Raw genomic sequence first — 22280 nt, 5'->3', positions numbered from 1 at the left:
GATACGATATCCAGATAGTAGACTCAATCTCAGGCCTAGAAGAGTTTGTAGCTAAGAGTAGGGTTTTCAGGTCTGTGTTTTTTTCCACTAGGTCACGGTGCTTCTCGTTATTGTACGTGTAGAAAATTGTCTTCCTTCCCCACCCCCTCCCCAGTGAGGTCGGAGAAGACCGTTTCTTACGCCGTTCATTATTTTTTTACTTCTCCTAGTTCATTAGACTGAAAAATCCTTGAGGGCGGGGAACATACTCTTCTAGACATTTTGCATAGGGCATAGGGTGGAGAAAGTGCTCATTCAATGCTGGATATTTTATGTTTCCAAGCGTTTAAGTAGGGTGCTGTGCCTCTGTGGTGTTGGTGAGGCCGATCGTGGTTTCCTTTTGCCGTTTCACATTGATGTAAATGGTTTCTCTCCCTTCTCTTGGCCCTAGCCGAGACATCTATTGCTCATTTAGCTGGTTCTGGAAAACAAATCTATAAGGCAGAAGTGAAAAGAGGTCTGAAAAAGCCCCCACTTGGGGCTCACTTGGGGCCATTTTACAGGTGGAGAAGCAGCGTGGCTCAGTGCAAAGAGCACGGGCTCTGGAGTCAGAGTTCATGGGTTCGCATCCCGGCTCGGCCACGTCTGCTGCGTGACCTCGGGCAAAACCACTTCACTTCTCCGTGCCTCAGTTCCCTCATCTGTAAAATGGGATTTAAGACCGTGAGCCCCATGTCGGACGGGGACTGTGTCCAACCCGGTTTGCTTCTATCTACCCCAGCGCTTAGTACAGTGCCTGGAACGTAGTAAGCACTTAACAGATAACACAATTATTACTATTATTCTCTGGGCCTCAGTTCTCTCAACTGCAAAATGGGAATTAAGACTGTGAGCCCCGGCCATGGGACGGCAAGGACGTCCAACCCGATTAGCTTGTAATAACAAAAATACTAATAATAGAGGTATTTAAGTGCTTACTAGGTGCCGGGAGCTGAACTAAGCACCAGGGTGGACGTAAGGAGATCGGGTTGGACACAGTCCCTGTCCCACATGGGGCTCACGGTTTCAATCCCCGTTTTACAGATGAGATAACTGAGGCAGAGAGAAGTGAAGTGACTTGCGTGAGGTCACACAGCAGACATGTGGCAGAGTCGGGATTAGAACCCATGACCTTCTGATTCACAGGTCCATGCTCTATCTATTAGGTCATGCTGCTTCCCTACCACGGTGCTTGTATCTACCCCAGCGCCTAGTACAGTGCCTGGCACATAGTAAGTCAGAGGGTCGTGGCTCAGTGGAAAGAGCCCAGGCTTGGGAGTCAGAGGTCATGGGTTCTAAGCCCGGCTCCGCCGCTTGTCAGCTCTGTGACTTTGGGCAAGTCACTTCACTTCTCTGTGCCTCAGTTACCCCATCTGGAAAATGGGGATTAAGAATGTGAGCCCCACGTGGGACAACCTGATCATCTCGTATCCTCTGCAGTGCTTAGAACAGTGCTTTGCACATAGTAAGCGCTTAACGAATGCCATTATTATTATTATAAATACCATGGAGGGGAGGGGAACCAAGTTGGCACAGGGTGGTGGTTGCCCGGGTACGACTTTCCTTCTGCATCATCTTGACTTGCTGCCTTCATTCGTCCCCCACAGTCCCAGCCCTCAACACAAAGTCTAAATCTGTCATTTATTTATTTAAGTATATTAATGTCTTTCTCCCCCTCTAGACCGTGAGCTCGTTGTGTGCGGGGAATGTGTCTGTTTATTGTGGTGTCGCCCTCTCCCAAGTGCTTAATACAGTGCTCCGCACACAGTAAGCGCTCAATAAATAGGATTGAACGGAAGGATGGTCCCGCCCTCAGGCCCGGGCCGTCGGGCGGCCGTCGCGGCCGGCCTCCCGGCTCGGGGCCGCGGCCCGGCAGCCGAGCGGGGACGGGCCGAGCTCGGGTCGGGGGGCTTCGCCGGGGGCCCGGGGGCCGTCCCGCCCGGCGGCGGCGGAGGAGGAGCAGACCGAGAAGCCCTTGACCCGGTGCCGCTCGGCTCGGCGTCGGCAGCAGCCCAGCCGGCCCAGCAGCAGGAAGAGATCGCGCCGGAAGGCCCGGGTGAAGATGGCGTACAGGAAGGGGTTGGCGCAGGAGTTGACCGGGTAGAACAGGACGAGCAAGATCTTGGAGTGGGTCACGGTGATGAGGGGCGCCTTCAGGGCGGCCGACAGGGCGAAGAAGGAGATGGGCGCCAGGCACAGGAAGTCGGTGAAGATCAGGACGGCCATCTTCTTGGCGAGCCTGGCGTCCTTGCGGGCGGCGACCGCCCCCGGGTTCCTCACGGCCAGGTAGATCTTCCCGTAGCAGGCGCAGACGGCGACGAAGGCGGCCACGTTGAGGCCCAGGAGGACGAGGACGTAGGCCCGGGCGGGCGCGGAGGCCACGTCCATGGGCAGGCAGATGCTGACCTTGGTGTAGCCGCTGACGCCCAAGAGGGGCAGGGCGGCGGCGGCCCCGGCCAGGAGCCAGCCGGCGGCCATGACCGCGGCCGCGTGGCGCAGACGCGGGCGCCGCTCCCGCCTCAGGGCGTGGGCGATGGTGTGCCGGCGCTCCAGGGTGATGGCGGTCAGCGTGTAGACGGAGAGCTCGCTGGCGAAGACGGTGAGGAAGCCGGCGGCCCGGCAGCCCGGCCCGGTCTGCCAGTCGATGGCGTGGTCGTGGTAGCGTCCGCGGGTGCGGGCGTCCGCCCCGGCGATGAGCAGCAGGTAGAGGCCCGTGCAGAGGTCGGCGAAGGCCAGGTGGCACATGAGGAAGCGCGGCACGGTCAGCTTGGCCCGGCTGCTCAGCAGCACCGAGAGGACCACGCCGTTCCCGCCCACGGCCAGGACGTTGATGAGCCAGATGGCGAGGCGCAGGAAGCGGAAGCCCACGATGTCCTCGCACGGGTTGAAGGCGTCCGGCTCGGGGGCGCAGCGCAGCGTCCGGGGGGCGCAGAACCTCTCCTCGTAGTCCGGGAGACCCCCCGAGAAGAGGGCGAGGTAGGCCCTGCGGGAAGAATCGATCGCCCGATGCTGTCGATCCAGCGCTTACTCTCTGCGGAGCACTGGACTAAGCGCGAGGGGCATACGCCCACGACAAGACAGAGCCGGCAGACCCCCGCCCGCGACGAAGGGGAAGTGGCCCGGCGTAGCGGGTAGAGCACCGACCCGGGAGTCAGAAGGACCTGGGTTCCGATCCCGGCTCCGCCACTTGTCTGCCGTGTGGCCTTGGGCCAGTGAAAAGATGAATGAACGAACCAATAACGATGGTACTGGTTAAGCGCTTACTATGTGCCGGGCACCGAACTAAGCCCTGGAGAACGAGGCGAGGACTTGGTCAGAAGAACCGAGGCTACAGATGGCATTTCTGCGAGAAGGGAGAGGCCTACGGCGTCCGAGTCAGCCGAGAGGTCGAGGAGGATTAGGACGGAGTGGAGTTTGTTGGAGTTGGGGAGAAAGGGATCCTTGGAAAGGAAAAATTCAAGAATAATGACGATAATAATAATAATACTGGCTTTTAGGCGCTTACTACGTGCCAGGAGCCATAATAAGTGCTGGGGTAAGGACAAGATAATCGGGCTGGATACAGTCCCTGTCCCTCATGCGGCTCACAGTCTTAATCCCTATTTTACAGATGTCACTGAGGCCCGGGGAAGGGACTTGCCCAAGGTCACACAGCAGGCAAGTGGCAGAGTCGGGACGAGAACCCAGGTCCTTCTGACTCCCCGGCCTGAGCTAGACCAGACCGCTTCTTGAATCAAAGCCGGCGGAACGTCTTCTGAACGAGCCCAAAAGACGGACTGATCTGATAGCTTGAGAAAAGACTGAGAAGCAGCATCACGCGGTGGCTAGCGGCCGGGCCTGGGAGTCAGAAGGTCGTGGGTTCTAATCCCGGCTCTGCCACTTGTCTGCTGGGTTTCCTTGGGCAAAGTCACTTCGCTTCTCTGCGCCTCACTTGCTTCACCTGAAAATGGGGAATGAGACTGTGAACCCCATGCGGGACAGGGACCGCGTCCAACCCGATTTGCTCGGATCCACCCCGGCGCTCAGTACAGTGCCTGGCACACATTAGGCGCTTAACAAATACCATCATTATTATTATTACATCAGAAGGAGCCCGTCGCTACCAAAGACAAGAAGAGAAGTCGTCGCTTCTGCGTTTTCCGACATCCTGGTACTCACTGCGTGTCCCCGTCCGACCTCTTTTCCGCATCTCCGCAGTGTTCGGAAAAGTTCTCAAAAATGGCGAGCGAAAGATTCTGCCTGGCCGGGGAGAAGAAAGGAGTCGCGCACTTAGTCTCTCGACTCAAGCGGGTCCCCTCTATTTATGCTTTGTTCACACAAACTCGCTTCCCAATCCATAGACTTTACTCTTGCGGCACCGTTATCTGAACCGAAATGCTTCCCGGGGTGAGGGAAAAAGGCTTTGGAATCGTTCGTCTGCTGCCTCCAGCTTGGATGAAACGCTCCCGAATGCTAAGCGTTTGGTGTGGCCTGGGAGGACGGAAATCTTTTATTTGTTCCAGTACGGGGCCGGATCTTCGATTGCTCATAAAAACCCACCCCGGAGCTGGGTGCGGAAGGGTTAGGGGCGGTGAGAATCTGCGCCGTTCGAAGCTCGACTGGTTTCTGGCCTCACGGAGCCGGTGCCGGGTTTTCAGATGAATAATGGCAGACGATGACTGTCTCCCGGCTTCAAAGCCTTATCGAAGGCCCATCACCTCCAAGAGGGCTTCCCTGATGAAGCCCCCCTTTCCTCTTCTCCCGCTCCCTTCTGCGTCGCCCTGTTCATCCCCCTTCCCACCCCCACAGCACTTGTGTTCCCTATCTGTCATTTATTTGTTTCTATCGACGTCCGTCTCCCCACCTCTAGACTGACAGCTCCTTGCGGGCAGGGAACGTGTCCGTTTTTTGTAGCATCGGACTCTCCCAAGTGCTTAGTAGAGTGCTGTGCACGCAGTAAGAGCTCAATAAATGCGATTGAATGGGACCCACAGTCAAGTAGGAGGGAGAATTCAGGAAGTACTGAATCCCCATTTTGCAGTTGAGGAAAAACAGAGGCATAAAGAAGCTAGGTGACTTGCCCAAGGTCACACAGCAGGCAAGTGGTGGATCGAGGTCCTCTGACTCCCAAGCCTGAGATTTTATACGCTAGGCCACGCTGCTTCCTAAGGAGAGTTCGGGGAAACTCTTTTTTTCTTTAGTCCCCCCAACTCTTGAGGGTTAATCGAGGAAAACTGACAAAAAACCAACAAGTCAGTCCCCTAAGCAATGAAATGTCGCTAGCCGTCCTCCGTCTGTGAGGATGCTGTGGACGGCGAGAGCCCATCCGGCTGTGGGAGCCTGGCTGGAAAGATCTGCGTAGGGTAGTAAACGGTAAGAGCATCTATTGAATGACTATGACCCCAAAGTACAGTGTACTGAGCGCCGGCAAAAAAAAAAAAAAAATAGCCAGGGGAGAGCTAGACAGGGTCCCTGGCCCCTATGGGGCTCTAAAACTAAGAATAAGAGTCAGGGAGTGGAGGTCCCCGCGGGTTTTATGCCGATTTTTAATCTCTTTGTACCTACCCCAGTGCTTGGCACATAGCAAGCGCTTAACAAATACCATCGTCATTATTATTATCTTCTTGAGTTGCCTGAGAGCCAAGTGTGTGACTGTGGGCAAGTCACTCAACTTCTCTGTGCCTCAGTGACCTCATCTGTAAAACGGGGATTAAGACTGCGAGCCTCACGTGGGACAACCTGATGACCCTGTATCTACCCCGCGCTTAGAATAGCGCTCTGCACGTTGTAAGCGCTTAACAAATACCAACATTATCATTATTAAGCCTGTGGCGAGGGATTGGTCTCGGCTTCCAGCCGCTATCAGTTAGCCGGCCTCCAGATACCCAGCTGCGGGTCAGGGGCCCGACTCCGCCGGCCTGGACGTTCCGTTCGGGGCTAATTCGGGCCCGTCCCCTGGAAGCCTCAGCCGAGGGGGTTCGGGTGTTGGGTTCGAGCGGTGAGTAGGCCACGGAGGTTCCCGCGGCTGTGGGGGTGGTTGGCGTCGGGCAAGACCCTGTAGTCGGCTCTGAGTCCCTTTCCCCTCCGGTGTACCCCGTACCGATAGGAACGTATCCAAGGCCCACCTCCTCCAAGAGGCCTTCCCCGACTGAGCCCTCATTTCCTCTTCTCCCGCTCCCTTCTGCGTCACCCCGACTTCCTCCCTTTGCTCTTCCCCCCTCCCACCCCCACAGCACTTATGTCCCTACCGGAAATTTATTATTTATAGTCGTGTCTGTCTCCCCGCCTAGGCCGTCAGCTCGTCGTAGGCAGGGAATGTGTCTAGAGAATGTATCTAGAGGCAGGGAATGTGTCTAGAGAAGCAGCGTGGCTCAGTGGAAAGAGCACGGGCTTTGGAGCCAGAGGTCATGGGTTCGAGTCCCGGCTCTGCCGCTAGTCACCTGTGTGACTGTGGACAAGTCACTTCACTTCTCTGTGCCTCAGTTACCTCATCTGTAAAATGGGGATGAAAGCTGTGAGCCCCACGTGGGACGACCTGATGACCCTGTGTCTACCCCAGCGCTTAGAACAGTGCTCTGCACATAGTAAGCATTTAACAAATACCAACATTATTATTATTATTACCACCATATACTGCTGTATGGTAGTCTCCCAAGCTTTTGGTAGAGTGCTCTGCACACAGTCAGCACTCAATAAATACCGTTGATTGATTGATTGATTAGTGGTCTATTAAGGGCTAAGCACGGAGGACCCACAGGCTAATCAGGTTAGGCACCGTCCCTACACAGGGTTACACAATCTAAAAGGGAAACATTGTCATAAATGTGATATTTAAGTGCTTATTAGGTGCTGAATGCTAAAATAGAGCTGATTCGATCAGACCAGACACAGTCCCCGTCTCACATTTTCACCGGCTAAGGGGGAGGGAGAATTGGTAAAATGGAGGTCAGGACAGTGAGTCCTGTGAGGAAACGGGGGCCGGATCCAACCTGATTACCTGTATCTATCCCGGTGCTCGATAATAATAATTACGGTATCTGTTAAGCGCTTACTATGTGCCGGGTACCGTACTGAGCCCTGAGGTGGATACGGCCAATTAGGTCAGCCACAGTCTCTCTACCACGTGGGGCTCAGTCTCGATCCCCATTTTCCAGAGGAGGGAACTGAAGCCCAGAGGAGTGAAGTGACCTGACCAAGGCCACACAGCAGACAAGTGGCAGAGCCTCAGTCACTTCATCTGTAAGAAATGGGGATTAAGAGAGTGAGCCCCAGGTGGGACGGGGACTGCGTCCGACCCGATTAACCTGTCTCTGCCCCAGTGCTTAGGACGGTGCTTGGCACATTGTAAGCGCTTAACGAAATACCATTATTATTATTATTATTCTCTGGGCTTCAGTTACCTCATCTGTTAGAAACGAGGATTAAGCCCGGGAGCCCCATGCGGGACAGGGATTGCGTCCAATCGGATTAACGTGACTCTGCCCCGGTGCTTAGAACAGTGCTTGGCACAGAGTAAGCGCTTAACAAGTATTCCGATTATCATTAGGGCCGACCCAGGGACGGCCCCGGACGTCGGGCCGGGCGGAGGTGACCTACTCGTCCGGGGGCCGGTTCTGGAAGATGCAGCAGTGGCTCGGGTAGGTCAAGGTGGCGTCCAGCAGGTTGGTGAAAGTCTCCCGCGGGGGCAGCTCCTTGAGGGCGAAGGCCGAGGCGGCGATGAGGACTTGGACGGCCGCCAGCCCGTGGCGGGGCAGGGCTTCCAGCTCGGTGGAGGACACGTCCCTGGATTTAGGGGACGCGCGTCAGCGGGGAGGCTGAGGCGGCCGTCGGGAGGGGACGGGCCGGAGACAGTCGGGGAAGGCCTCCCGGGGGAGGAGGCCGCGAGGAGATGGGCCGAGAGAGCGGCAGGCCGACCTTCTGTCGCCAAGCAGGGCCCCGCTCCCATTTAGTCGCCATTGTTTTTACGAGATGTTCTTCCCCTCGACTCTATTTATCGCCATCGTTCTCGTCTGTCCGTCTCCCCCGATCAGACCTTGCGCCCGTCAGACGGCAGGGACCGTCTCTATCTGTTGCCGACTTGTTCGTTCCAAGCGCTTAGTACAGTGCTCTGCACATAGTAAGCGCTCAATAAATACTATTGAATGAATGAATGAATAAGCTTCGAGGAGGGGCCTACCATACTCACAAGATGTCAGGTCCCGTGGCGCCTCTCAAGGCCTCGTCGTCGATCTTTCGGAGGTTCTTGTTGCCCTTCAGGTCCCTGGGGAGGGGCAGGGAGGGGTTCGGTCAGTCAATCCTATGTAATGAGCGCTACTAAGTCTACTGTCTACTAAGTGCTTGGAAGAGGACGGCAGAACAATATAACGGACACGTTCCCTGCCCACAATGAGCCTTCGGTCTCGAGGGTTTGTTCAATCGTATTTATCGAGTGCTTACTGTGTGCAGAGCGCTGTGCTAAGCGCTTGGGAGTGTACAAGCGAAGCAGCGTGGCTCAGTGGAAAGAGCCCGGGCTTTGGAGTCAGAGGTCATGAGTTCAAATCCCGGCTCTGCCACTTGCCAGCTGTGTGACTGTGGGCAAGTCGCTTCACTTCTCTGTGCCTCAGTTACCTCATCTGTAAAATGGGGATGAAGACTGTGAGCCCCACGTGGGACGACCCGATTCCCCTGTGTCTACCCCGGCGCTTAGAACAGTGCTCTGCACATAGTAAGCGCTTAACAAATACCATCATTATCATTATTATTACAATAGGACAATAGACCCATTCCCCCTGCCCACAATGAGTTTAGCCCACAGCGGGCTGTGGGGCGGGGGCTTCCCCAAACCCAGATGCTAATCCCTTCCTCCCCGAGCCACCCACTAGACAAAGGCAGGGCTCCGCGTCCGAGACGGAAGGTCATGGGTTCTAATCCCACCTGCTGTGTGACCTTGGGGAAGTCACCTCGCTTCTCTGGGCCTCAGTTCCCTCGTCTGTAAAATGGGGATGAAGACTGTGAGCCCCACGTGGGACAGGGACCGTGTCCAACCCGATCTGCTTGTGTCCACCCCAGCACTTAGAACAGTGCCTGGCACATAGTAAGCGCTTAACAAATGCCATTATTATTTTCATTATTTGGGGAGGTGGGTGGGGATAATAATAATAATGTTGGTATTTGTTCAGCGCTTACTATGTGCAGAGCACTGTTCTAAGCGCTGGGGTAGATACGGGTAATCAGGTTGTCCCACGGGAGGCTCACAGTTAATCCCCATTTTACAGATGAGGTAACTGAGGCACAGAGAAGCTAAGTGACTTGCCCACAGTCACACAGCTGACGGGTGGCAGAGCCGGGATTCGAACCCATGACCTCTGACTCCAAACATCATTATTTTGGGGGGGGGGTCCTCATGTCCTCCGGAGTGGGGGGAAGGGGTGAGACGGCCTATACTCACAGGGAGCTCAGCGTCGTCCCGTTGAACGCGTGGCTTTGCACGTCTTCAAATCCGTTCCTGTACAGCTTGCTGGCCCGGGGCGGGCCCGGGGGAGGGAGGTCAAGCAGGAGTGTGAAGGAAAGGGAGTTAGAAGTCGGGGACCTCCCACCCCCCAATCTCTGCCTTGATCTAATAATAATTATGGTATTTGTTAAGCACTTACTATGTGCCAAGCACTGTTCTAAGCGCTGGGGGGGAGGTACAAGGTATTCAGGTTGTCCCACGTGGGGCTCACAGTCGTAATCCCCATTTTTCAGATGAGGTCACCGAGGCCCAGTGAAGTGACTTCCCCGAGGTCACAAAGCAGACAAGTGGCGGAGGCGGGATTAGAACCCACGTCCTCCGACTCCCAAGTCTGGGCTCTTTCCACATAGCCACGCTGCTTCTCTCCTGTACCTAAACCGTAGGCTCACTGTGGACAGGCAATGTGTCTATCGCTCTCCTCTCCTCTCCCAAGTGCTTAGTGCAGTGTTCCGCACGCCGGAAGCGCTCAATAAATACGACCGACCGGCTGGAAAATAGACTCTGGCTCCGCTGCTGATGCCGCGGAGTCTAACCACCATGGGGATGAGGGAAGCGGCGGGGCCGGTTGGAAATAATCCACCCTCGGGGGGTCAGAGGACCTGGGTTCTAATCCCGGTTGTCTGTCGAGCGACCTCGGGCAAGTCACTTTGCTTCTCTGGGCCTCGGTCACTTCATCTGTGAAACGGGGATTAAGATGGTGAGCCCCACCTGGGGCAGGGACTGTATCCAACCTGATTAGCTTGGATCTACCCCAGGGCTTAGAACAGTGCTCGACACATAGTACGCACTCAGCAAGTACCATCATCATCCTCAATAAATACGATGGAATAGATGAATGAACAACCAGGCCCTCCGGTCTCCGTTCTGCATCTCGCTCTTCGGCCTGACCGGTTTGGTTGCCGGTGACCCCTCGTGCCATCACCGCCGACCGTGGCCTTCGGTCCCCGAGCTCCCAATTCCTCCCGCCGCACGTAGCGGACGTCCCCTCCGGCCCCCGGGGAGAGAACTCACAGCGTCAAGGATTCATTGGTCACCCCCTGGAAGGCGTTCCCGGGGATGGTGGTCATGTGGACGTTGTCGCAGATCTCCCTGGGGGTCGGGGGTGGGGGGGACGAGAAGGGGGGCGGGAAGGTTGGTCTTTGGGGGTCCGGCCCGGAAGACGCGGGGGCACGGGGGTGGCGGAGTGGGGTCACTCACAGGATGAAGGTGAACTCGGTGGAGAGGATCTTGGTCACGTCCGGAAGCTGCCTCAGACCCGTGTTACAGATGCTCCTGCGACCGGGAGGCGGACGGAGATGAAGAATCTATAATTCTATTTATTTATAATGATGCTACGGATGCCCGATTCCTGGTTTTAATGTATATATCTCCATAATTCTATGTATATTGATGCTGGTTTACTGGTTTCGATGTCTGTCTCCCCCCTTCTGATGATAATAATAATAATGATGGTGTTTGTTCAGTGCTTACTATGTGCCAAGCTCTGTTCTAAACATTGGGGTAGATTCAAGGTCATCAGCTTGTCCCACGTGGGGCTCACAGTCTCAATCCCCATTTTAATAATAATAATAATGATGGTGGTATTTGTTAAGCGCTTACTATGTGCAAAGCACTGTTCTAAGTGCTGGGGAGATACAAGCTGATCAGGATGTCCCACGTGGGGCTCACAGTTTTAATCCCCATTTTACAGATGAGGTAACTGAGGCACAGAGAAGTGAAGTGACTTGCCCAAAGTCACACAGCTGAGGCGCAGAGAAGTTAAGTGACTAGCCCAAGGTGACACAGCAGACAAGTGGCAGAGCTGGGATTAGAACCCATGACCTCTGACTCCCAAACCCGTGCTCTTTCCACTAAGCCATGCCGCTCCCTGCATACTTATGCTATTTGTTAAGCGCTTACTATGAGCCAGACACTGTTGTAAGCGCCGGGGTAGATACAAGGTAATCATTTTGGACAGAGTCCCTGTCCCACTTAGAGCTCACAGTCTTAATCCCCATTTTACAGATGAGGGAACTAAAGCCCAGTGAAGTGACTCGCCCAAGGACACACAGCAGACAAGTGGCAGAGCCGGGATTCGAGCCCATGACCCTCTGACTCCCAGGCCCGGGCTCTAGCCACTAGGCCATGCTGCTTCTAGACGGAGAGCCTGTTGTAGGCAGGGATTGTCTCTGCTTCTTGCTGAATTGTACTTCCCAAGTGCTTAGTACAGTGCTCTGCACACAGCAAGTGCTCAATAAATGTGATTGAATGAGTGAATGAATGAAAGACCGGGCCGGGGGGGGGGGTTGGGGGTCATGGGGAGGGGAAGGAAAAGACCCACCCAAGGGAAGATGCTTCCCTCTTAAAAATAATGACAATAATAATAATAATGTTGGTATTTGTTAAGCGCTTACTATGTGCAGAGCACTGTTTTAAGCGCTGGGGGAGATACGGGGTCATCGGGTTGTCCCACGTGAGGCTCACAGCTAATCCCCATTTTACACATGAGGTCACTGAGGCCCAGAGAAGTGAAGTGACTTGCCCACAGTCACACAGCCGATGGGATTTGAACCCATGACCTCTGACTCCCAAGCCCGGGCTCTTTCCACCGAGCCACGCTGCCTCTTGCTTCTCTCCCCCTGGAAACCAATAATAATAATAATAATTGTGATATCTGTTAAGCGCGCACTGTGGGCCGGGTGCTGTACTAAGCGCAGGGATAGATAGAAATTTAACAGGTTCCACCTGGGACTCACAGTCTCAATCTCAGCAGAGTCCTCGACTATAAACTCGAGGGCAGGGAATGTGTCTAGGCAGTCAGCCGTATTTATTGAGCGCTCACTGTGCGCAGGGCGCTGTACTAAGCATGCGGGAGAGGGTGATAGAACGAAGTAACGGGCAGGTTCTCTGCCCAAAGTGAATTTACAGTCTAGAGGTCTACCAACTCTTGTATTGTGCTCTCCCAAGTGTTTAGTACAGTGTTCTGCACACAGTAAGCGCTCAATAAATACGATTGACTGCCCGACTTCGCTTCTCTGACTTCGCTTCTCCCTCTTACTAAGACCGTAAGCCCCAGTTGGGACGGGGACTGGGTCCAACCTAATTCACTTACATCTACCCCAGCGCTTAGAACAGCGTTTGACACGTAGTAAGCGCTCAACAAATACCACAAAGAGAAGCAGCATGGCTTAATAAAACGTTGGTATTCGTTAGGCGCTCACTATGTGCCGAGCACCGTTCTAAACGCTGGGGTAGACACAGGGGAATCAGGTTGTCCCACGTGGGGCTCACAGTCCCCCTTTTACAGATGAGAGAACTGAGGCACCGAGAAGTGAAGTGACTCGCCCAAAGTCACACAGCTGACGAGTGGCATTCGAACCCATGACCTCTGACCCCAAAGCCCGTGCTCTTTCCGCTGAGCCACGCTGCTTCTCTTAGTGGCTTAGTGGATCGAGCCCCGGCCTGGAAGTCAGAAGAATCTGGGTTCTAATCCCGGCTCTGCCACTCGTTGCGGGGTGACCTTGGGCGAGTCACTTCACTTCTCTGTGCTCCAGTATCCTCAACCGTAAAATGGGGATTCGCTATGTGTTCTCCCTCCCCCTTCAGACCGTGAGGACGGCAACCGTGTCCGACTTAAATGACCCGTACCCGTAACGACAGAGCTTAGGAGGGCGTCTGACACAGAGTAAGCGCTCGACCGGTACCACAGAACCAAGAAACGAACGAAAATCCGGGTGCAAATGGAATCTTTTCGACTCCCGGGTTTTCAGTGGGCCGTTCGGGGGAGAGCAGAGAGGTGTCGCTTACAAGTAGCGGAGCCGGGAGAGGTTGGCGAATGCTCCGGGTTCGATGTGCTGTAGGTGTTTGGCATTCTGGATGAGGCTGGAAGGAGAAAATAGGGTTGGGAGCCCCTCGCTGGCCCCTTGCTCACTCGGCTAGCGAGGCCACGTGGCCGAGTTCGACGACGCGTCGGGCCTAGAGCGGTCCCCCCTTCTGTCAGTCCGTTGTGGGCAGGGAATGTGTGGTTTATTGCTCTATCATCCTCTCCCAAGCGCTTAGTACAGTGCCCTGCACACAGTAAGCACCCAATACATCCGACTGATTGATCGGTTGGGATACCTCTCCGCAGCTTAACCCTCTTTTCCCCCCATCTCCCTCCGCTCCTCCCCCTCTCCCTTCCCACCCCCTCGGCACCGTACTCGTCCGCTCGACCGTATATGTTTTCATTACCCTATTTATTTTGTTAATGAGATGTACGTCGCCTCGATTCTATTTTAGTCGCCGTTGTTTTTACGAGACGGTCTTCCCCTCGGCTCTGTTTATCGCCATCGTTCTCGTCCGTCCGTCTCCCCCGATCAGCCCGTGAGCCCGTCGAAGGGCAGGGACCGTCTCTATCCGTTGCCGACTTGTTCACTCCAAGCGCTTAGTACAGTGTTCTGCACATAGTAAGCGCTCAATAAATACTATTGAATGAATTTATTGAGCGCCTGCTGGGAGCACAGCACGGGAGCAGTGGACTAAGCGAGGGTGAACGGGGGACGGAACGAGTCGGCAGGTAATAACGGCAGTTTCCTGCGGTATTTGTTAAGTGCTTACTGCACGCTGAACGCTGTGCCAGGCGCTGGGGTAAATACAGGATCGTCCACAGTTCCCGTCCCCAAAGGGGCCTACAATTCAGGGGGAGAATGGGTGTTTCATCCCCATTTTAGTGATGAGGAAACCGAGGCCCAGATAAGTGAAGTGACTTGCCCGCAGACACAGGACTGAGCTCGTCTCTAGACTGTAAACTCGTTGTGGACAGGGAATGTCACCGTTTATTGTTGTATTGTACTTTCCCAAGCGCTTAGTACAGTGCTCTGCACACGGGAAGCGCTCAGTAGGTAGGACTGACTGACTGAATGAACTGAGGACCTGGGAAAGAACGATGGCATTAGAAGACACGGTCCCTCCTGTTTAGCGGGGGAGGCAGACAGGAGGAAGCAGAAAAAGGTGTTAGGTTTGTGAATTAGTGTTTAAATTAATTAATTGATTAATTCAATCGTATTTATTGAGCACATACTGTGTGCAGAGCACTGTAGAAAGCGCTTGGGAAAGTACAGTTCAGCAACAAATTAACAAGTGTTAACACGTTAACAAGTGCTTAACAAGTGTTTAAATAGAGAAGCAGCGTGGTCTAGTGGATAGAGCCCGGGTTTGGGAGTCAGAAGGTCAGGGGTTCTAATCCCGACTCCTCCACTTGTCTGCTGTGTGACCTTGGGCAAGTCACTTCCCTTCCTCTGGGCCTCACTTTACCTCATCGGTAAAAAATGGGCGTTAAGAGTGTGAGCCCAGTTTGGGACAGAGACCGTGTCCAACTTGATTCATCTGTCTCTACCCCGAGCTTAGAACAGTGCTTGGCACATAGTAAGCGCTCAAGAAGTACCGTCATTTTTTGTTTTATTTTATGGGGGCGGCGAGATGCTCACATTTCAGACAGACTGAGGAGGCCGTCGAAGGCTTGGGTTTCGATCCGTTCCAGGGAATCGCTCTGCGAGATCTCACTGGAGGGAGAGACGGAGAGAAAGCACCGGGGGGACGGGAGAGAAATGGAGGGTGAGAGAGTGAACCGAGTCCTGCGTCCTGAGCTTTAGAGAAATGGAAAATTTTTGTCCCCTCTGGGGGGAAAAATGAAAAAATCTACAAACCATCTCCCATCACATAGAGTTGGGACTAACTCCTGCCCTTTGGTTCTTCCCATTTGCTCTTCCCCGGTTCTCTCCCGCCTTCTCTCCCTTTTCCTCAGTTCTCCTATTTGGTCAGACTCATCTTGTAAAAAAACTGTTGATTCTCCCGCCTCTGCCCCCCGGCTCCTCAGCTGTTTTTCTGAGCAGAGCATTTATTCTTTCAATTGTATTTATTGAGCACTCAACGTGTGCAGAGCACTGTAATAATAATAATTATGGTATCTGTTAAGGGCTTACTATATGCCGAGCACTGTTTTAAGCTCTGGGGTAGATTCAAGGTAATCAGGTTGTCCCACACGGGCTCACAGTCTGAATCCCCATTTTACAGGTCAGGTCACTGAGGCCCAGAGAAGTGAAGTGACTTGGCCAAAGTCACACGGCTGCCAAGTGGCGGAGCCGGGATTAGAACCCACGACCTCCGACTCCCAAGCCCGGGCTCTTTCCACTAAGCCACCCTGCTTCCCTCGCTTGGGAGAGGACAGTAGAACAATATACAGGCACATGCTCTGCCCACAACGAGCTTACAGTCTAGGGGACTGTATTGGGTGTCTGCCTTGTGCAGAGCACTGTGTTGGATGTCTCCCGGAGGATCAGGCTGACCCAAAGCTGTCCAAAGGGTTAGCAGGACCTTATCCAAGGCTTTCAGATGTTGGTCTTCCCAACATTTGCCGAGGGACACCTTGGCTTTGAGAAAAGCAACGTGACCTAGTGGAAAGAGTCCGGGCTTGGGAGTCAGGGGACCTGGATTCTAATCCCGGCTCCGCCACTTGCAAACTGTGGGACCTCGGGCAAGTCGCTTCGCTTCTCTGAGCCCCAGGTTCGCCAAAAGCAAAATGGGGAGTCAATACCTGTTCTCCCTCCTACTTAGGAATTGAGCCTCTTGTAGGACAGGGATTGGGTCCAGAATGATTAACTTGTATCTACCCCAGTGCTTGGGATGGCCCTTGACACAGAGGCAGTGTTTAACAGATGCCGTACTAAATACCTTCATCGACACCTGTAATGAATTTATATGAATGTCCCCCTCCCCCTCTAGACTGAAAAGACTGATTGTGCGCAGGGAATGTGACTGTTTATTGTTGTATCACACTCTCCCAAGTGCTTAGTACAGAGCTCTGCACACAGTAAGCTCTCAATTAATGCGAATGAATGAATGAACAAGCTCGAATGGGTGATAGGGTTTCTGCCCCTGCCTCATTCTGCCCCAGGCAGGTTTTGGGGGCCCGGAGTCTGCTTCTTCTCTATCGGCTGCCCCTTACTGTCAAAGAGCCCGGGCTTCTTCGACGTGAGGTTAATTAGCTGGATTTTAATGATGCTTGAAAATCGTTCCCGCTCTTCAGGACTCCCTCGGTGTCCAGGGCCTCAGAATAAATAGGGCTTATTTCTTAGATAAATTTCCTCCCCCATGGCCTCCTCCGGGCCCCAGAACCCCTCATTTCAACAGCACGCTCTGTCCGCTGGAGAAATTGCCACTGCGTAGGTTTTGGACACCGACCGCGAGGCCACGGGTGACCGCTCCGACAACGGCCCCGTCTTACATTATGGAAACGTCGTGGAATCCTCTGAAGGTGTGTGACGGGATGACTTTGAAGGGGAGGTAGGAGAAAGATCTGAAAGAGAAAAGAAGGCCGGTGAAAAATCTCCAGAAAAGAACCCGGGTCTGGGAGTCAGAGGACCTGGGTTCTTATGCCGATTCCACCACTGGCCTGCTGAGGAGCCTGGGGTAAGTCATTTGACTTGAAGCAGCGTGGCCTGGGAGTCAAAGGGTTATGGGTTCTAATCCTGGCTCTGCTGCCTGTCTGCTGTGTGACCTTGGGTAAGTCACTTCACTTCTCTAGGCCTCAATTACCTCATCTGAAAATGGGGGAGTGAGACAAGGAACTATGTCCAATCCAGTTTCTTGTATCCACCCCAGTGCTTAGTACAGTACCTGGCCCATAGTATGTGCTTAACAAATACCATTCTTCTCATTATTATTATCTGTGCCTCAGTTATCCCTTCTGTAAAATACAGTAATACCTGCTCTTCCTTCCCCTTGGACTGAGAGCCCTTTGCGTCTCTGATCTGGTTGCACTGAATCTACCCCAGTGCTTAGTACAGTGCTTGGCACGTAGTAAGTGCTTAACAAATACCTCATCTTATTATTACTATTGATAAACGTAGTATTATTAATTATTTATTGTTATTATTACTATTCTCTCCAGCATGGAACACACCAGTCTGTGTGGGATTGAGCCTGCTTATTTCCTTCCATTTGGAGCTACCCCCTGACCTCTCCCACTCCTGGGAGTAAGAAGAACCTGGGTTCTAATCCTAGCTCTGCCACTTGTCTGCTGTGTGACTTTGGACAAGTTGCTTTGCTTCTCTGGAACTCAGTTCCTGCATCTATAAAATGGGGAGTAAGACTGTGAGCCTCATGAGAGACATAGACTGTGTCCAACATGATTAGCTTGTATCCACCCCAGCGCTTAGAACCATGCACTGAATAAATACCATCATCATTATTATTATTACTGTTATGGGGATGATTCTGAGTCCCACATGAGAAATCATGGATGTGTCCAACCAGAGAAGCTTGTATCTACCCCAGCACCTAGAACAGTGCCTGACACCTAGTAAGCACTTGAGTTAAAAAAATAAAATGAGAAAGAGGAGAGGAGTCTGGAAAAAGAAGGCCGTCTGCTGGAGCGGGTTTGCCTCTATTCCTTCCGAATCACATCTGCTTGGCGTGCAGATCAAAAACAAAATTTCACTGCTCTCTCCTCCGCCGAGCCGACACAAGCCCCAGCAGATTCCAGTCTCCTATTGCTGGCTGTCACCCAGGCCGGGGCAGATTTTTAGGGGTGTTTCCATAAAGGCTTCATAAAATCCCTTCGAAGCTGTTTTTCCAGGCAGGTGGAAGGGACGCGTTAGTAGTTCCTGGCCGGGTTGGGTCTGGAGGAGGAGCGAGTTTTGGGGGATAGAGAGGAGGGAGTCCAAATGCTCCGGATTCTGGGACTTCCCAGGGTCCAAGCCAGATCCCCTGGGGAATGCCGTTCCCACGGCCTGGAACTCGGGCGTCTGGCTCCAAATCCACCGGGCCTCGGCCCCCGCCATCTTCAGATCCCTTCTAAAATCCCACCGCCTCCTCCAGGAAACCCTCCCTCATTGGATTGCAGCATCTCAGTCGCACCAACCCAACAGCTGCCCCGGAAGCTTTCTTCTTCCCTTTTACTTTTGGACGGTTATCCCCAGGTGGAAGAGAACTGTAAATCGATCAGTCATATTGACAGACTACTTAAGTGCTTAGTACAGTGTTCTGTAAACAGTAAGAGCTCAATAAATATGATTGAGTGACCTGGAGTGGTTTTTTTTTTTTTAAAAAAATGGTATTTAAGTGCTTACTATGCAGGCACGGTACTAAGCATTGGGGTAGATACAAGCTAATCAGGTTGGACACAGTCCATGTCCCCCGTGGGGCTCACAGTCTTCATCCCCATTTTACAGAGGAGGGAACTGAGGCCCAGAGAAGTGAAGTGACTTGCCCAAGGTCACACAACAGACAAGCGGCAGAACCGGGATTAGAACCCAGATCATCTTGACGCCCAGGCCCGTTTTTTCCTTGTTGGGTGGCCATTTACGGCGGATCTTTTTTTTTTTCTGTATTTAGTAAGCACTTACTACACGTCAAGCACTGTTCTAAACACTGGGGCAGATAGAAGTTTATGAAGTTGGGCACACTCCCTTTCCCACATGGGGCTCACGGTCTAAGTAGGTGGAGATCGAATCCTCATTTTACAGTTGAGGAAACCGAGGCACAGGGAAGTTGAGTGATTTGCCTAAATTCATACAGCGAGCAATTAGCAGAGCTGGGATTAGAACCCAGATCCTCTGATTCCCGGGCCCGGGCTCTTTCCGCTAGACAACACCGCTTTTCTTGGAGTTTGGGATCTCCAAGGAAAAGACAGGGCTTTCTGTGGGAAGATATTACGGATGAGGAAACTGAGGCTCAGGGAGGATGAGTGATTTCCCCCGGTCTTACAGGAGAGGAAACTGAGTCTCAGGAGGATGAACGATTTCCCCAGGCCTTACAGGTGAGGGAACTGAGGCTCAAGGAGGATGAACAAATTCCCCAGGCCTTAGAGGTGAGGAAACTGAGGCTCAGGGAGAATGAGCGATTTTCCTGGGGCCAACAGCTCGTCCATGGAAGACCTATCGGTAGTCCCGTACCACCTTATCTTCCATCCCCTTCTCTCCGGGCTCCTCACAGGGGATCGTCTGCCCTAATTCCTATTTCCCCACCTGTACCACAGACTCTCCTGTTCCACTGTAAAAGCAAAACATTCTTATTCACCAGCCCCAAATTGGTTGTGGTTGGTTTGTTTTTTTTTTGAACCCAGCAGCCCTCTACAGTATTGATCTAAGAAAGCCTCAAAGATTCCATCCCTCTTTCACAGACAATTAGTAATGGCTGAAGGTGCAAACGATGAATCCTGAACACCTCGGAAAGCGGAAAAGTTGGAGGAGGAGAGGAATGCAACATTCCCAGAGCATTTTTATTTAATGAGGGCGGCAAGGTGTTGAGGGAAAACCTCCTCACCTTAAATTCATTTCAGGAGCCAGAAAAGATTTTTTTTCCTTGGTCTGGCAGGGGCTTTGAATCACATTCCTCCCATGACGACTCCCTTCCCACCCCCCCTTTCCCCAAATCAAAAGACACGATGGGGGTGGGGGGCAAACGCTGGGAATTTGGGGGAAGGGAAGAGGAGGAGGAAGAAAAAGAGATAGGAAGGAGAAGCAGTGTGGCTTAGTGGAAAGAGCCCGGGCTTGGGACTCAGAGACTGTGGGTTCTCATCCTCACTCCGCCACTTGTCACCTGTGTGACTTTGGGCAAATCACTTCACTTCTCTGGGATCACCCCATCTGCAAAATGGGGATGAAGACTGTGAGCCCCACGTGCGACGACCTGATAACCTTGTGTCTAGCGCAGCGTTTAGAAAAGTGCTCGGCACATAGTAAAGGCTTAACCAATATCAACATCATCATCATCATCATCATCATCAAGGAGGAGGTGGCAATTCGTCCCCCACCCCCGATGCTTGATCTCAAGCTGACTTTCCCCCGCCGTTGGACGGGAGTTTGGGAAAGCAACTCTCATCCACCTCTGACTCACCCATTCCCCACTCTAAGGGTCCCGCGGAGGAGGTCAATCGACAGTAATAATAATGATGGTATTTGTGAAGCGCTCACTACGGGCCAAGTCCTGTACCGAGCGCTGGGTGATCCAAGCAAACCGGGCTCTCCCACGCGGGGCTCTCAGTCTCAATCCCCATTTTCCCGATGAGGGTACTGAGGCCCAGAGAAGTGAAGTGAGTTGGGCTGGAGAGGAAATCTGGGGGGCGGGGGAGGTCCCTGGGTCTTGGGGGCCGGGCAGAGAACCAAGGGGTCCCCCCCAGATGATGCAGGACGAGGACGGGCAGGAAGGGGGGAGGGTCCCTCCGGTCATGGGGGCCGGAGAACCAAGGGGGTGCCCCGGATGATGGGGGAGGGGGGGGGACGGGGGTCCCTCTGGGGGGCAAAAGGTGGGGTGTCCCCCGGATGATGGGGGAAGGAAGGGGTTCCCCGGCTCATGGGGGCTGGGACGGAGAACCGAGGGGTCCCCCATATGAAGAGGAAGGGGGTGTGCCCCGGAGGATGGGGGAAGGGGAGGAAGGGGGTGTCCCCCGGAGGATGGGGAGGGGGAGGAAGGGGTCCCCCGGATGAAGGGGGAAGGGGAGGAAGGTGTCCTCCGGATGATGGGGGCCGGGACGGAGACCCGAGGGGTCCCCCGGACGGTGGGGCGAGGAAGGGGGTGTCCCCCGGACGATGGGGGAAGGGAAGGAAAGGGGGGCCCCCAGGGGATGGGGGCCGGGACGGAGACCCGAGGGGTCCCCCCCGGGTGACGGGGGGAGGAAGGAAGGGGAGGGGGCTCCCCGGGACGCCCCTCCCCCGTGACTCACAGTGTGGGGGGTCCGGGTCCGGGCGTGCAGCGGAGGGACCCCCCGGGGTGGCAGAGACACCTGTCGGGGCAGCGCACGGCGCCCAGGGCCGGGGGGCTCCGCGACACGCAGAGCAGCCACAGCGGCCACGGCCACCACGGGGGCCCGGAGCGCCGCATGGCCGGCCCGGGATGGATGGATGGATGGATGGATGGGCCGGGATGGATGGATGGGCCGGGACGGATGGATGGGCCGGGACGGGCCGGGACGGGCCTGGCTTCCCCTCCGCCCCTCCTCCAGCTGTCGGCCCTGCCCTCAACGCTCCCCCCCGCTCCCCTCCGGAACCCGCACCGGCCTTCTCCTCCCGCCTCCCACGCTCGTCTGCCGGGTGACCTCGAGCGAGTCACTTCCCTGCTCCGGGCCTCGGGATGCGCCCGTTCACTCCTCCGGTCGGATTGCCGGAGCTCCGGGTGCAGCACGCTGGACCCAGCGCTTGGAAAGCAACAATAATGATGATGATGATGCTGGTGTCGGTTAAGCGCTCACTAGGTGCCGAGCACCGTTCTAAGCGCTGGGGGAGACGCGGGGGGGAATCGGGTCGTCCCACGTGGGGCTCCCGGTCTTCATCCCCGTTTTACAGATGAGGGAACTGAGGCCCCCGAGAAGTGAAGTGACTCGCCCGAAGTCACCCAGCTGACGAGCGGCCGAGCGGGGGATCCGAACCCGTGACCTCTGCCTCCAAAGCCCACGCCCTTTCCACTGAGCCACACGGCTTCTCTGCAATTCGGCGACCGTCTGGGAGTGAAGTGAAGCGAAGAAGTGAAGTGACTCGCCCACAGTCACCCGGCCGACGAGCGGCAGAGCCGGGCTTCGAACTCATGACCTCTGACTTCCAAGCCCGCGCTCTTTCCACTGAGCCGCTTGTCTGCTGGGTGACTTGGGGGAAGTCACTTCCCTGCCCTGGGCCTCGGCGACCGCCTCTGGAAAATGGGGATGCTGACTGTGAGCCCCGCGTGAGACAACCTGACTACCTTGTGGCTACTCCAGTGCTTAGCACAGTGCTCGGCACGTAGCACTTAACAAACACCGCTGTTATCACGATTATTACTTGCCAAGGGCTTATCGGGTGGCAGG

The 22280-nt window shown here is 54.4% G+C and overlaps 1 protein-coding gene across 5 annotated transcripts; it reads right to left on the bottom strand.

The window, feature by feature from the left end:
• Window positions 1-1738: 1738 nt before the first annotated feature.
• On the bottom strand, window positions 1739-21397 carry LHCGR (luteinizing hormone/choriogonadotropin receptor). 5 transcript variants are annotated; one of them, XM_029072513.2, is made up of 11 exons: window positions 21168-21391; window positions 16728-16799; window positions 14932-15006; window positions 13274-13348; window positions 10685-10759; window positions 10499-10576; window positions 9425-9493; window positions 8183-8257; window positions 7594-7779; window positions 4177-4257; window positions 1739-3001 (listed from the first exon to the last, which is right to left on the bottom strand). In XM_029072513.2, the coding sequence occupies exons 1-11, from the start codon at window positions 21323-21325 to the stop codon at window positions 1831-1833; spliced, it is 2115 nt and encodes a 704-aa protein (XP_028928346.1). In that variant the 5' UTR covers window positions 21326-21391; the 3' UTR covers window positions 1739-1830. The 5 variants fall into 5 exon arrangements, with proteins under 5 accessions (XP_028928346.1, XP_028928350.1, XP_028928349.1 ...); XM_029072517.2 differs by lacking the exon at window positions 10499-10576 and having other exon boundaries at window positions 21168-21394; XM_029072516.2 differs by lacking the exon at window positions 13274-13348 and having other exon boundaries at window positions 21168-21393.
• Between the last annotated feature and the right edge of the window lie 883 nt (window positions 21398-22280).

This window comes from Ornithorhynchus anatinus, chromosome 9 (assembly GCF_004115215.2).
Source record: "Ornithorhynchus anatinus isolate Pmale09 chromosome 9, mOrnAna1.pri.v4, whole genome shotgun sequence".
In the NCBI taxonomy this organism is placed as follows: domain Eukaryota; kingdom Metazoa; phylum Chordata; class Mammalia; order Monotremata; family Ornithorhynchidae; genus Ornithorhynchus; species Ornithorhynchus anatinus.
The sequence above is the reverse complement of the archived record's forward strand: the minus strand, read 5'-3'. Positions and strand labels throughout refer to the sequence as shown.

Bases quoted from the DNA above. Each gene is read 5' to 3' on its own strand.
- LHCGR (XM_029072513.2), bottom strand. From the start codon at position 21,325: ATGCGGCGCTCCGGGCCCCCGTGGTGGCCGTGGCCGCTGTGGCTGCTC. The intron at 15,007-16,727 runs GTAAGACGGGGC...CTCTCCCTCCAG, and splicing joins TTCCACGACGTTTCCATAAT to TGAGATCTCGCAGAGCGATT. The intron at 9,494-10,498 runs GTGAGTTCTCTC...GCCCCGGGCCAG, and splicing joins ACCAATGAATCCTTGACGCT to CAAGCTGTACAGGAACGGAT.